Source organism: Amblyomma americanum, chromosome 1, assembly GCF_052857255.1.
Source record: "Amblyomma americanum isolate KBUSLIRL-KWMA chromosome 1, ASM5285725v1, whole genome shotgun sequence".
Lineage (NCBI taxonomy): Eukaryota > Metazoa > Arthropoda > Arachnida > Ixodida > Ixodidae > Amblyomma > Amblyomma americanum.
Genome location: NC_135497.1, coordinates 14200333 through 14214171, shown reverse-complemented (window position 1 = coordinate 14214171; position 13839 = coordinate 14200333). Strand labels below are relative to the sequence as shown.

At 45.0% G+C, this 13839-nt stretch overlaps 1 protein-coding gene and 1 long non-coding RNA gene across 3 annotated transcripts in view; one reads left to right on the top strand and one right to left on the bottom strand.

Moving 5' to 3' along the window:
• Pi4KIIalpha (phosphatidylinositol 4-kinase II alpha) overlaps positions 1-3422 on the top strand; it is a 37489-nt gene extending 34067 nt beyond the window's left edge. For both annotated transcript variants that reach the window (XM_077643091.1, XM_077643086.1), the window contains exon 9: positions 1830-3422. In XM_077643091.1, the coding sequence (XP_077499217.1) occupies positions 1830-2009 (180 nt within the window). In that variant the 3' untranslated portion in view covers positions 2010-3422. The remainder of the gene's footprint in view (positions 1-1829) is intronic.
• Positions 3423-5422: 2000 nt separating this feature from the next.
• LOC144110256 (uncharacterized) lies at positions 5423-12286 on the bottom strand. The gene is made up of 2 exons (XR_013309778.1): positions 12034-12286; positions 5423-8365 (listed from the first exon to the last, which is right to left on the bottom strand). It is a non-coding gene; the product is annotated as an uncharacterized LOC144110256 (long non-coding RNA).
• Between the last annotated feature and the right edge of the window lie 1553 nt (positions 12287-13839).

Below are 13839 nucleotides of genomic sequence, written 5' to 3'. Positions count from 1 at the left end.
ACGTCGTGGCTGCCGTGGCTCCAGCTAATGACAGCGTGTGGTGCCCTGGGGACGTCATGGGTATAGTGACGTCATTTTTCACGATTTTAGTTTCAAAATCGGTCGCTACGAGGTCACCAATCGGCCCACGAATTTAAAAAACACGGTTTTTAAAAATTCATAATAAATTGCTGGCTCACTACCGAAGACTCACACTTGGTGCGAATGCTTCTTAGCATCATTTCTAAGCATTGAAAACATTTACAAGCGACTTTTTATTCATTGCATAGTCCCTTTAAGAGAAAATTAGATTGATGGATTAGATTGGCGGTAGAATACGATGTTCTGCGGGTTAGCAGCTTTGATTTTTGTGGTATTTTTCATGCTTCCTAATCCAGTAAAGCGGAATAAAACCTGTAGCAAAAAAAAAAATTCTTTGAATCCCGGTACTGGAGGAAACTGGCTAGTTATTCCGTGTAGAGTAGAACCCCTCAATAGTCTACTCGCTTGGACCAGGAAAAATCTACTATATTAGTTCGTGATGACATGGCTGTAAAGATGGCTGCTGTCTGGAAATTCGGGACTGTCTGTTTAGAAAAGAAACATTTAGAAGCAACTTCCATCCTGTTCTAATCATTCTGCTATGCATGAATAATTAAGGCAAAAGCCTTACTAGCCCCATTAGACAGAAGTACTGTCAGCGACTGTCTTTGTTGAGGCCGAGAGGTGGTCCCAAGAAGATGGCATCGTGACAGCAGTCGTCTAGCCACCAAAGCGGCAAATGTGACAACAGCATGCGCAACAGATAGCAAGAGCAGCCCCCCCCCCCCCCCCCCCTCGCCTGTGACCAGTGATTTGCTTGTGCGGAGTAACTGCCACACTTCCATATGATGCCATTCGCACCAAAATTGTGATGCAACCATTTGTCGTACTGCATTCCAGGTTGTGCCATACATTTTCTCGTTGCATATAGCATACATCTCTTGGTCACGTTGGAGGTTAGCTCGCGACAGCGATTTGAACTGCCGACATATGTACCTCCAATTGTATACCTTTCCCCAACTTTCGTATCAAAATTGTGATGCAGCCGTCCGTCACAGTGTTCCGGGGGGGTGTCATGCGATTTATTGTTGCATATAGCATACGTCTGTCGCTGAGTCAAGTTGCAGGCTAGCTTGCGACTGATTCCAATCGACGACATATGTACCTTTAATGGTGTACCTTTCCCGGCCCGTGCCGCCTTCATCTTTTTTTTTTCTGTGCACGCCGTGCGCTTTGCCTCATGGCTACAAGGCCTGCAAAAAGTTGGATTCTCTTCACAGCGCACAAACCTCATGGTAAAGCCCATCTCGGAAAACACTATCATGGTCACGAATGTAAAGGCGAGGGACCTCGAGATTATGCCATTACCTGTCTGTGGGTCTGAGATGTCCTAGACAGAGCACATGCCCTAATGCCATCATTCCGCGGGATTGTGTCACCATGGACATATGCCCTTTACTATAACTGTTTCTTTATTAGTGCTCTCTTGACTGTAAACGAAAAAAATATGTATAGTGTATGGAAGGTGAAATGGGACTACAGTTTCACTTTACTATTACGGGGTTCTGTTGTACCATAACCGCCAGGGCAAAAACACAATATTAGCTGCTGGAGATAAATAAAAGCAGGGCATAATGTACTTCCACATGGCAGTCATTGCACCTTCACGGTGAAAAATCAAAGGTGCTTGTAATCGGTCTGCCTCAAGTAAAATCTGCCTTGTTTGCCTGCTTGCATTTCAGCTGTCATGTTCGCGTTTCATTTGATGCTAATAGTGCAAACGTCAGGGGAATGTGTGGCCCTTGCAGATTCTGAACCTGAACCAGGCACTGAAGGATGGCAAGTCCCCTGTGCAGTTGGTTCAGATGCCTGCAGTCATAATGGAGCGCAGTAGCCGACGGCCAGGGGCACGAGGACGGATTAAGTCGCTGAATGACAACTTCATCCAGAGCTTCCAAAACAAGGCCCCTTTCTTCTCCTGGTGCTGACACATTTCTGCAGCTGTTCAAAGTGTGCTAGGTTTATCCTTTTTCTGTCTAGAGGCTTTTCATCTTTTTTTTTTGGCTTTGGTGTAATGTTTAACACAAATAAAAACCAATGTGGGGCCGTTTGGTGGGAGTGCAGCAACTTGATGTGTATGCATTCTGTAAGATGTTTTTTTTGTGTTTTGCATGGCGGACTAAATTAAGCTGCTGCCAACTGCTAGTCACTTGAAAATAAATGTCCTGCAGTCTGCACTCCAGAATACTGGCGTTACTTTCAGTGTGGTTATATACATTGGAGAAAGTAGTTGAAGGTAGCATCTTGGCAGAAGCAAAATTATGAGCTTAGAAATTCAGAGTAATTTCAGAATAAAAATGGTTTGTTTGAAGTGTCCAGCATTTTATATCTGTTCAGCAGTTTTATTAGAACATGCAACTGCTTGTGGTCTGAAGTTGAACTTTGTATAAATCTAAAATTCTGCGCACTGGTCCAATGAATACCTGAAAGATGTTTTAGTCGTAGTTTGTTTTGGAGCCAACACCCATTTAGTGATGTGGCTTTTTGTTCCGAAGAAATTGCCTCTGTGAGGTGTAGCTTCATGCTGAAGCCATTATATGCCAGGTGCACACACATCTTTGAGAAATTTTTTACATGACATTATCATGCGTGAAAGACTGTGAAGAAGCTGTTCTAGACCTTGCGTAAGAGCTTTTGAGCATATGTGCTACTTTATGATCGAAGCACTCACGAACTTTTTCTGTGAAGCCAAAGAACTATCTTGGGTGATATGGGCTGCTGCTGTGCCATGGAAATGGGTGCACAGCTGACTGTGTGTGCTTGCCAACATAGCTGCAGCCTGTCCTGTGTTGAGGTGGCTTGCCTTTGTTGCTGCCTCTCTCCTGCCAAAAGAAAAACCATTCCAGGGTGCAGTGCATACAGCTCTTGGTGTGAATGGATTGTCTTTCTAGGTGGCAGAAAAGCAGAACATATACTTCATCAATGCCTTCAACTTGTGCAGTGAGTGGTAAAAACCACTGAATGTAGCACAGTACCATGGTATGATGTGTAGTTTACCTATTTAATTGACATATGGTTGGTTTTCTGAACATAGTTCTCGGGGAAATTAAGTAATGATGGAGCAACAGGAGTAACCTTTTTTTTTTTTGAGGTTTGTGTGGTCGCTCAGTTTTTTGTGTTTCGAACATGTTTACATTCAAATTAACTCTGAGTTGCAGTTTTATTGCTATGCCTCCTTAATTGTGAAAGATTTTGGTGTGTTAATCAACATTCATAGTGAAGAATCCATGACTGAAAAATTATATAAAAGATATGCATGTCTTGAGAAGGAAAACTGTTTTTATTTTGCTAAATAAATATGAAGTTTGTTGTTATTAAATAAATGTATGGCACCTGTGGAATTGTTCGAATCTTTTTCAAACACTAACATGCTGGACCCATCAGTTGTGGAGAGTAGTGCATCGATATGTTTACAGCTGAATATAGACTCCACAAAACGCTTTACACAGAAAAGATTTGTGCTTGTCGCTCACTGCTGCTTGATGCTTTAAGACAAATTCTGTTCTGTTTGTAGTTGGTGTTGTCACTGGACGTGCTCTACAATTACATATGTCTAAAGATTGGACCTTCTGATTTTTATTTTGCGAAAATGCAGTGGCCCCTTTTACAAAAGCCGGCGGCGTGTTTATGTGTGTGCTTACAGATTACACAGAAAACCCCCAGCGACGGCAAGAAAAATAGGTTGACACCATCAAGTGGCCCTAGGACACATACAGCACAAGCGCTGCGATTTCAGTCAATCGTATACATTTTGTTCTTCCGCTATATGTACTCCCCACTGGCCGACTTCAGTGTGGCACCAGTTTTCGTGACATCCGTACCAAAATTGCGATACAATTGTTTGACAGACAGCGTTCTGGGTGGTGTCATGACATTTCTCGTTGCATATTGCCTGCATGTGCTAGTCTGGTTGGAGGCTAGCTTGCGACAGGGATTCGAACTGATGACATATGCACCTTCATTTGTATGCCTTCCCAGACTCTACTCTTTTCTTAAAGTGCAATTGAGGTGTCCGAGATGTGAGACAGTAACTGCACTACATCCTTTCCTCAAAACCCTTTTTTTTTTTTTTTGCTTGGCTCTCGTCTGTGAAAGCCATACTTGCAACCGACAGCAGTTTCTCCTCCTTAATCAGGCAAGACCGACCTCTCAAAGATCACAAGCCATATATATACCTTAATTGTAAGTGATATGTTGCCCTCGATTAGGCCAGTACTTTACTTTGCGCACAGGAATGTTTGTTTTTTTTATCCACGCAGATAAATACAGAATATGTTGCCCTCGATTAGGCCACTACTTTACTTTGCGCACAGGAATGTTTTTTTTTTTTATCCACGCAGATAAATACTGAATATGTTGCCCTCGATTAGGCCACTACTTTACTTTGCGCACAGGAATGTTTGTTTTTTTTATCCACGCAGATAAATACGGAAGTCTTTCATCTTTGCCTCAAATTTCAGAGCGAATAAGTGAGTGGTTTAACCGAGAGAACCATTAAGGTGCATGTTTAGTGTGGTTGCGGAAAAGATGTTTTGGGTGGGTTACAATCGTTTTCATGAATTATATGAGGAAAGTTCTCCATAGGTTTACAGAAATTTGTAAGGAGGATACAAATCCAGGAGATTAAATTTTGCAAAATTGGAGTTTCAACCCATTCTTCGCGGATTACATATGACACATATGTGCTCTGCTGGGGAGTGCCATAAATTGTTGCTAATTCCCTTTTTGTGCAAAACTCAATTCCTCACTTTTTAGAATGAACTTGCTATGCAAATTCTTCACGCCGCATATAATTGTACACATTCAAATCTGCCAAAGGACAGACTACACTGGCAGATAGTTGCACGGTGAAAGCATTTCTTGTGTCATGAGTTTGTGTCATCAGAGCATATCCAGATAAAAATGAACATTCAAAAAAAGAAATTCGCCTGCATTACAATTTCAACCCACGTCATCTGTGTCCCAGGTGGGCATGTAACGCATACGCTTGAAGGTTGTTTTTTTTTTTTCCGACATGGTATTTACTGTACGAAGTTATGTACGTGTAAAAAGGATATATATACAGATTATTTACAAAGCACGCAGCTAGTGGCGGCACTGCACTAGCTTGACAGAAAGCAACACAGCTAAAAGGGCAGAAACCAGTCCAGTAGAAAGTCTGTCGTCATAAATGTCCCTGAGTTGGAGCATCATCCGACTGAGATGTCTTCTGGCTGAAACAAGAGGTTCAGAGTTTCAGTCCAGCGTGCACGTTTTTGACAGGCTACGAAGTCCAGTGAGGAAAAGCTTGTCGTATGGTTTCTAATCGGGTTGAGTAGCTGCAAGGCAACAAACACTGTAGGAATTTAAAAATAGTCTTTATTTAGCTTCCTCTACAACACTGCCAAAATGAAATCGCATCCTTGTAGTTAATAAAACAGCATTCAATAGTTTCAGATACATAGCGCAGACTGCAGTTAACAGAAGGCACGAAAATGTTTTTCCTATGGGGCCACATGTTAACAGGCAGAGCTTGAGTGTGCAATTTGTAGAAAAACATTTTGGTGCAAGGAGGGATCTGCATCTTGCGCACTCGCGTTAACATATCATGACCCTTGTGGCCAAAGTACACAGAACGGTACAATGGCGACGGAAAGAGCATCGTTATCAAATCCCAGTAGACTCTTACGCAAAACAGAACCACCGGAATTGGAACGCAGTCCTTCCTTTCGTCACTTTTGCCTACAATTCCGAGTTGCAACGAACCATTGGTTACTCCCCGTTTTTCCTCGTTTACGGCCGTTCTCCCACTACCTTTCTCGGCACGGCACTTGCAAGTTCCTCACCGTCTCTCCCCGAACAATTCCACTCCCGCGTGGCCCGATGCCTCCACCTTGCTCGCCTGAACACTGAAGCCTGCCAGGAAGATTGAAAGAGTCACTATGACACGATGCACCGCATTGTCTCGTTCAACCCTGGAGACGAGGTCTTGCTTTCTACCCCTCTACGGACGCCTGGTCTTTGCGACAAGTTTCAGCCTCGTTTCATTGGTCCCTACTTGGTGCTCAACCAAACTTCGCCAGTTAACTACCGCATCACTCCTGTTGATCCTCCCTCGGACCGCCATTACCGCGGGACTGAAATTGTTCACGTCTCCCGCCTCAAGCCTTTCATTCGGCGCTCTGCATCAGACTAATCGCGGCCACGCTGGCCGCTTCTGACCGCGAGGGTAGTTAGTGTGAGCACTTTATGTGCCTTCGTCGTCGTCATCGCCTCTCTGGCTGCGACTTCATTCTCTTTCACCTGTAAATTCCCATTGTCATCGCTCGGCGCTAACGAAGTGTCCAAAGTCCACTGTGACGGGATTTGAAGGCGCAGGCTCCTTTTCCAAGCCGTGCACCCTAGTAAGCCGAGCACCAGGCCAGGTCATAGCTTGTGCCCATTTTGAGGAAACCGGTGGGTACCCGGCCAGCAGCGGGAGTCGAACCCACCACCTCCCGAAGCCGAGGCGGGTGCTCTACCACGAGGCCACGGCTGCCGCACGTCTCTGCCAGCGGGTGAGAATAAACGTCTCCCGTGAAGTCTTCCCTTACAATAAGTATACTCGTTAGAAAATCGAACTATCAAAAACCCCACTGATAAAGCTCTTTACTGGAAAGCCCAGTAAAGAGGGGTGGGCGCTCACTAAGTTTGGAAACAAGGTCATGAAATTAATTTGCAAGAATGCTCTAATAATCTGATGGGTACAATCACGGAAAAAGAAGAACCTGGCAACTAACTGCCTCACATACAGGTGAATTAAGCCCAGTCCTACACAAAGAGGCCTGAAAAGATTATCACGTTGCATCGGCTCGAAATTGGATGCCGAAATAAAAGTTGCAAATATTTCATGAAAACGCTGAATGTAATGTCTAGCGCAGTGCAGGACTTGGAGTACATAATAAATACTTTGACCCAGAAAGGTGTTGCAGGCCGGAGCACGACGAAAATTGATGTGGGACAAAACGGAGCATAACACTTGGTAGCCGGAAGCCGCTCCTTCCAGTAAGTAATGTGCACTTGACTTACTAAATGCATGAAGTGAAATGCCAAGATATTTAGTCAACAAACATGACCATTCTATTCCAGCATAATGGAGCGGTATTGAGCCCCATGAACTGAACCACAGGCCAGAACTTTTGGAGCGATTCATCTGAGCACCAGAGACTATGTGAAATTGATCTATTGTCGATGCAACTTTGTCAATGCAGGTAAAAGCAAGGTCGTCGGCATATGCAAGCACTTTGATGCCGTGAAGGGTCGTTGGTTCAAGCGTGTGAGATGGGCGCGAAGTGAACGCGTTTTGTTGTGTAAGATCGTAAAGTGTGTTGGGGATGTGTACTGATGTTGGACAACTATGGCTTTGCTGACGCATTCCAAGGGTCACATGATAGGTGTCGCAACTGTAACTTGCAAAAAGTTGCAGTCATATTGCAAGGGTCACATGCTAACAATGACTTGCAAAGAAAACGTTGCTGACGTTCAACCGCCTGCAATGCAGCAGACTGCAGGCTCTAAAGTTTGGTTTTGAGCTAAATGTAAGGGTAGAAAGCGTTGTCTAGCTATGCCCCAAGGCCACAATTACATGCAGCCATGCACAGTTAATTGGACTGAAAGCGAGCGCGCTCAAAAGCTAGTCCATTGTTTCAGACCTCTTGGATGGAAAATCAGAGGCTGATTACGCGGTCTTTGCGTAAAACATAAGGAATGAAATACCAGAGCCTGATGGGACTCCCAAGGTCCGGTAAAGCAGCGAGCACGCATTCGCCTTTCGTGCAAACTGCGGTAACAGCAACGGAACGGTTATGTAAGGATTCATAAAAAGCAGACACTTCCTTAGGGCCCAGTGGCCCAATTGACTAGCACACCAAGTGGCTGGGCACGAAACTTCTAGTTTTAGGCACACACAGTTTGAAAGCTAGCACGCGCTGTGGCCTGCCACACCCTCATGGCACATTATTTCTGTTCAACATGATCTCCTATTGTTATCTATTTTCGGTCCAGAAAAATGAAAAATTACATTCAGGGCGCCCTTGACCGGCCATCAACCCAGCTGCGCCACGCCCTTCGTTAAACAGTGCCGATCGAGAAAAGACAGTAGGTGCTTTGTGATATAAACATATTTTGCTCCATATAAACACAACAACTGATACATCTGCCGTCACCATTTGGCACACCACCAAGCTCGTTCTGCACTTCTTGTGCATCCATTGTTACGGCAACACAGCTCATAGCAGCAGCAGTCACTCCTTCCAGGCACAGTCAGCTGAAAAATGTTAATTACGAGCAGGTGTCATTCAGATAAACATTGCACCAAAACTGTGTAAATAGGCGAAGCGTGCGAAAGCACCGGAGAAATGGAATTACAAACAGGATCAGTATGCTCTTGCGAATCTGCATGCTAAGAATTTGCTGCGACACATACAATACACATACTATACTACACGGCAAAGGCATCTGATTTACAAGCATAGTTCTCCATTCTCCGACCTTACCCTCTGCTCCCTAAAAGCTGTAAGTCCTATTCCATGGCCAACTGTGCGTTTTTGTTGGACAAATGTTTGGCACTGTGACGGCTACAACACAACCAATCGCTCACACTGTGTTGGAGCACCGAGAAAAAATGTGCGCGTGCAATTGGCATATGTCTTCAGAAGTGTAGAAGACAATTTTTGCTCCTGCATGGTTTTTCAAGCTATTAGAAAGTCCCATGAGTTTTTTTCCGGTCGTTCTGGAAAGCGTACTCCCTTGTTGTCACTACGCAGGTGCAATAGTACGCGTTCTCACTAGCGCAGGCGATGGAGTCTTCAACACACAGGTTTCTAGTTTTTGAGCTTTTCATGCGTTACCTTTTTTCCCACCAGTTTTGAAAATTACGCGCCCATACTGCCAACGCGAGAACGCTCGTTTTCAACACGTTTGCCCATTTTGTTCAAGTTTACCACATTTTACCCGACTGTCACAAATGCCACTCGAAAGATGTGTATTGGGGGCCAGAAAAAAAATTTCGAGGATGCCTAATTTCGTCTGTGTCTAACACAACAGCGTGTTGCACTGCCATGGAGTCCACGGAACGCCATTTCCCGTTGAACAAATCTCTCGGAGTCTCCAGGAGGCCTCTCAAACAGACATGGCAGTAATTAAATTACTGTTATGAAATAACAGTAATTAAATTTTCCTGGTAATTTGCATATAATTCATTACTTTTCTGGCATGGTAATTTAGTAATGTAATGAATTACTTTGGGGCAGTAATTTCATGGGAAAAGTAATTAATTACTAATGAAATTACTTCTGCTGATAATTGAGTCCGTGCTCCTTGTATCGGCCATGCTTTGGCCTCGCGTTTGCGGTGCTGAGCGTCTACAAGGCAAGAAAAACGTGCTGCCAGCAGTCGCCAGTACCCCAGCGGTGTACACAGGAGAGATAATCTGTGCGCGGACATCAGCACCGCCTTGGTGAAGAGTCTGTAGGAGTGCTACGCATCTTCCAGCACTGCGTATGGTCGCACACAAAGACACACCGCAGGGCCACCAGGAGAACTCCATGACCATGGCATGCCGTATTGCATCTACGCACTGCGAGTACTTGAGCGAGTACTTCCCTCTAGACTGCTTCATATATATTGTCGGGTCACCGCACTGACATGAAGTCTCAGCTGACATCTAACAAACATGGTTGTGAGTTTTCGGGAGACTAGCTTCTGTTTCTAATAATAATGATAACTTTATTTGCATCAAAAGCACATGACGCCAGAGGCCTGCAGAAAAAGCTGCCATTAAGACAGCTTGACAAGGCCGCAGGCCCCCACACTGGCAACTACACGTAGCGGTTAGCAGTCATGAACAAATATATACAAGGTGTGAAACAGCAAGCAAAAGTTATTACATTGAAAAAGTACATTCCACAAAACCTGACTGTAACAAGAGGGCACAAAATTTCAACAAATCTCATCGCCCGAGATATAAAAGGCAACATAGCAAATGAAAGTGATGGTTTTAGATAGAAGAAAGTTGTGAAACTATTTTGTTGTTTTGATGTTTTTTTTAGTTCCTAAAGTAGTGACGAAGTTTCTTGAAAGTAATAATCTCGGATTGTATGTTTTTTTATGCAACGTATTTAAAAGTCTTCGTAACCACTTTTTTAACATTTGTAAACCATGTGTTGTCCTACATGTTTCAACTTCCTATATCTCAAAATTTCGCATGTTGTATGTATTGGGATGATTTCTTATGTTGGCTATCTGGTGCAAGAAACAAGTACCATTTTTTATCTCTTGTTTGTATTGTTTGCACAGAAGATAATCATAAGTCTTTGTAACAGGCTTCATGTTATACATGAGAAATAATCGTTCCAAGGGATAGCACATGGGGACACTTGCAACGGCATGTAGAAACTTTTTTTGCAGAACATGGATTTTGTTTATATTGTTTTGCGTCGTAGAGGCCCAAACTAAATGGCAATAATTAAGTCTTGGGCCGCCGTGGTGGCTGAGTGGTTATGGCGCTCGGCTGCCAGCCCGAAAGACGCGGGTTCGATCCCGGCCGTGGCGGTCGAATTTTGATGGAGGCGAAATTCTAGAGGCCCGTGTGCTGTGCGATGTCAGTGCACGTAAAAAAACCCCAGGCGGTCGAAATTTCCGGAGCCCTTCACTACGGTGTCCCTCATAGCCTGAGTCGCTATGGGACGTTAAACCCCCATAAACCAATAATTAAATCTTGAACGAAACAAGGTGTTATACAGTAACATCATTACCTTACACGGTAGTACAATTGCATTTAGATATATGAGGCCGACTACTTGCGAGAGTTTTTTTTAAGCAGTTAATATGTGCATCCCAAGATAAGGTCTCGTGAAATGTAACACCCAATGTTTTAATACAAGGCACCATTTCAACTGGGGTTGATTTGAGCAAGACAGTTTGGCTAGTTGTTATAGGTTTATTTCTGGCGTGAAATAAAACTGCCTTTGTTTTTTGTATGTTTGTTTTCAAAAGGTTTTCTTCAGTTAATTTCTCTGGCTTAGCCAGGCTTTCATTGGCATGACGAATTACTTGATCGATACCATTTGCTAAAAAGAATGGACTCGTATCGTCTGCGTAAATAATGAATTTTGTGGCTGGAGCTACGATTACTATGTCATTCACAAGGAGATTAAAAAGGAATGGCCCCAAAATACTTCCTTGCGGCATGCCACGATTAACTGCTAGCGAATCCGAACAAAATCCCTCTATATCTACAATTTTAGCCTATTTTTAACTCAAGGGCAACACAGGCAACAGTGTCACTGTGACGTGCTATTTATTTCTGTTAGCGCGCCTGGACAACGAGGCAACTCTCAATTGAACAGCAGAATTGGCAGCTTTTCTCCACCCTGGTGCATTTTCGGGATGATGAACGTGAACAAGCAATATATGCACTCCCGCTTATTACGCGTACGACAAATTCTTCAAAGTCAAGAGGGTGGGACCATATTGCGCATTGAACGATGAACTTCTGATTGAAGAGTGATGTGAGGAATCATACAACTTTTGCAATTGAGTTTGCCTCATCTACGTCGGCAAAGCGGCTGTTCAATGGAATGGGGCTACCTTTCTTCAAAGAGGGGCAAAATTTCTGACGCCCACTTTAAAGCTCAGTGTCGGTGCAAAGAAAGATATCTGAAAGTTTTGTAGAACTATGATTAGTGCGCAAGTTTTTTATGCGTTGAAACTCCACACGGCAAATTTAATGGCATTCCCATCGAATGACATTTGCCATCGAATGAGTTTTGAGTTTGGGAAACTCATTCGCATTCCATCGCGAACCGAATGTGTACTCTGGACACCGGATATGGAACAAACAAGCGACGCAAAAAAAAAATAGCATGCGAACTGCCAAAGTTAAAAATTGTATTTATTTAGTTCTGCTAAAAAAATATTAATTTTGGTGCGAACCTCGACACTAGAAGCTGTCGTGGATAGCTGTTACTCTCGGTCACAGCAGGGGCCGACGGCAGCGGCCGACCGTGAAGCAGGGCCTTTCTCGCGACCGTCGATCATTTTGGGTTGCGTGTTTCTTGCTAGTTGGCGTTCCATGTTCGTTTAGCTCGCAGCTACTTAAAGATGTAACTGAGCACTTCACCTTTTCGAAGTCCTTTCCACGCTCTGCGCGCCGCCGCGTCAGCCATTTTGTTTGTTTACATTTAACAAATTTGTGCTTGACTTTGGACTTGGCTTGGCTTTTTATGGCTGAAGTTCTGGAGATATATTTTAAGCTTATATTATTGTACAGAAATGTTCTCACCCGCTTTAGAAACACCACATAGCAATTTCAAACATCTTTTATGTGCGCTGACGTCTTTGAATTGTACTATTTTTTTTTTCACTGATCGTCACTGCCATCATTTTCGAATGACTATTTTTTACCGTGCAGCACCGGAGACAATGCATCGAATGACATTCGGTTAGAATGACATTAAATTTGCCGTGTGGCAGGGGTATAAAAAAGTAATTCATTGTTTTTCGGGAGTAATTGCAATGTAATGTCATTAATTTTTGTAAGCAGTAATTTGTAATGTAATTTAATTACTTTTGCAACATTTCTAAGAAAGTAATTTGTAATGTAATTTATTATTTTCCAAGACTAATTCTGCAATCTACGCTCTCAAAACAGCCCATCCGCCGCCAGAAGAGATCAGTTCAGTTCAGTTCAGAAAAACTTTATTTCCGGCAGATGGTGGTCTCCCTACCCCCTCTCAGGCTCTGCCACAATGGAGACGCATAACGGCCAATTCAGGGAGCAACGTCACTGCAGCCGTTTGTGATCTCTTCCGACGGCCTCTCCTCTGATCAACTCGATGCACACATCCCAGGCGTACGGCGGAGCGCCTACGCGCCCAGCGCCGCGCCGTGCCAAGCGTCGAGAAAAGTCATACACCTCCATGCTCCCTGTGCTGGGGCGTTCTCCCTCTCGAGCCGACCGAAGGAATTTCAAGCGTGAAGTAAGGGGATTTGGGGGACGCTGAAAGGACAACTTAAACCGCGAAGAAACGTTCCAGGAACCTGGGATAGGTTCAAGCCATAAAGAAAAGAGTCCCCGAGAGCCCCCGCCGTCCTCCTATTGTTGTAAACCGGACCCCGCTTCCGACGCGCGCGCAAGCGCGCGCGCTCAGGCGCGGATTTCTGACATGGACAGATATCTGCCCCTGCTCGCGCCTGCGCGCGCGTCGCGCTTTGCGCATGCGCAGACAGGATCCAGCGTACGCCCGTGCGCGTAGGCGCTCCGCTGGTACGCGTAGGAGTTGGGGGCCCCAACTCGATGGACACATCCTACGCGTACCAGCGGAGCGCCTACGCGCACGGGCGTACGCTGGATCCTGTCTGCGCATGCGCAAAGCGCGACGCGCGCGCAGGCGCGAGCAGGGGCAGATATCTGTCCATGTCAGAAATCCGCGCCTGAGCGCGCGCGCTTGCGCGCGCGTCGGAAGCGGGGTCCGGTTTAAGCCCCAACTCGATGGACACATCCTACGCGTACCAGCGGAGCGCCTACGCGCACGGGCGTACGCTGGATCCTGTCTGCGCATGCGCAAAGCGCGACGCGCGCGCAGGCGCGAGCAGGGGCAGATATCTGTCCATGTCAGATATCCGCGCCTGAGCGCGCGCGCTTGCGCGCGCGTCGGAAGCGGGGTCCGGTTTACAACAATAGGAGGACGGCGGGGGCTCTCGGGGACTCTTTTCTTTATGGCTTGAACCTATCCCAGG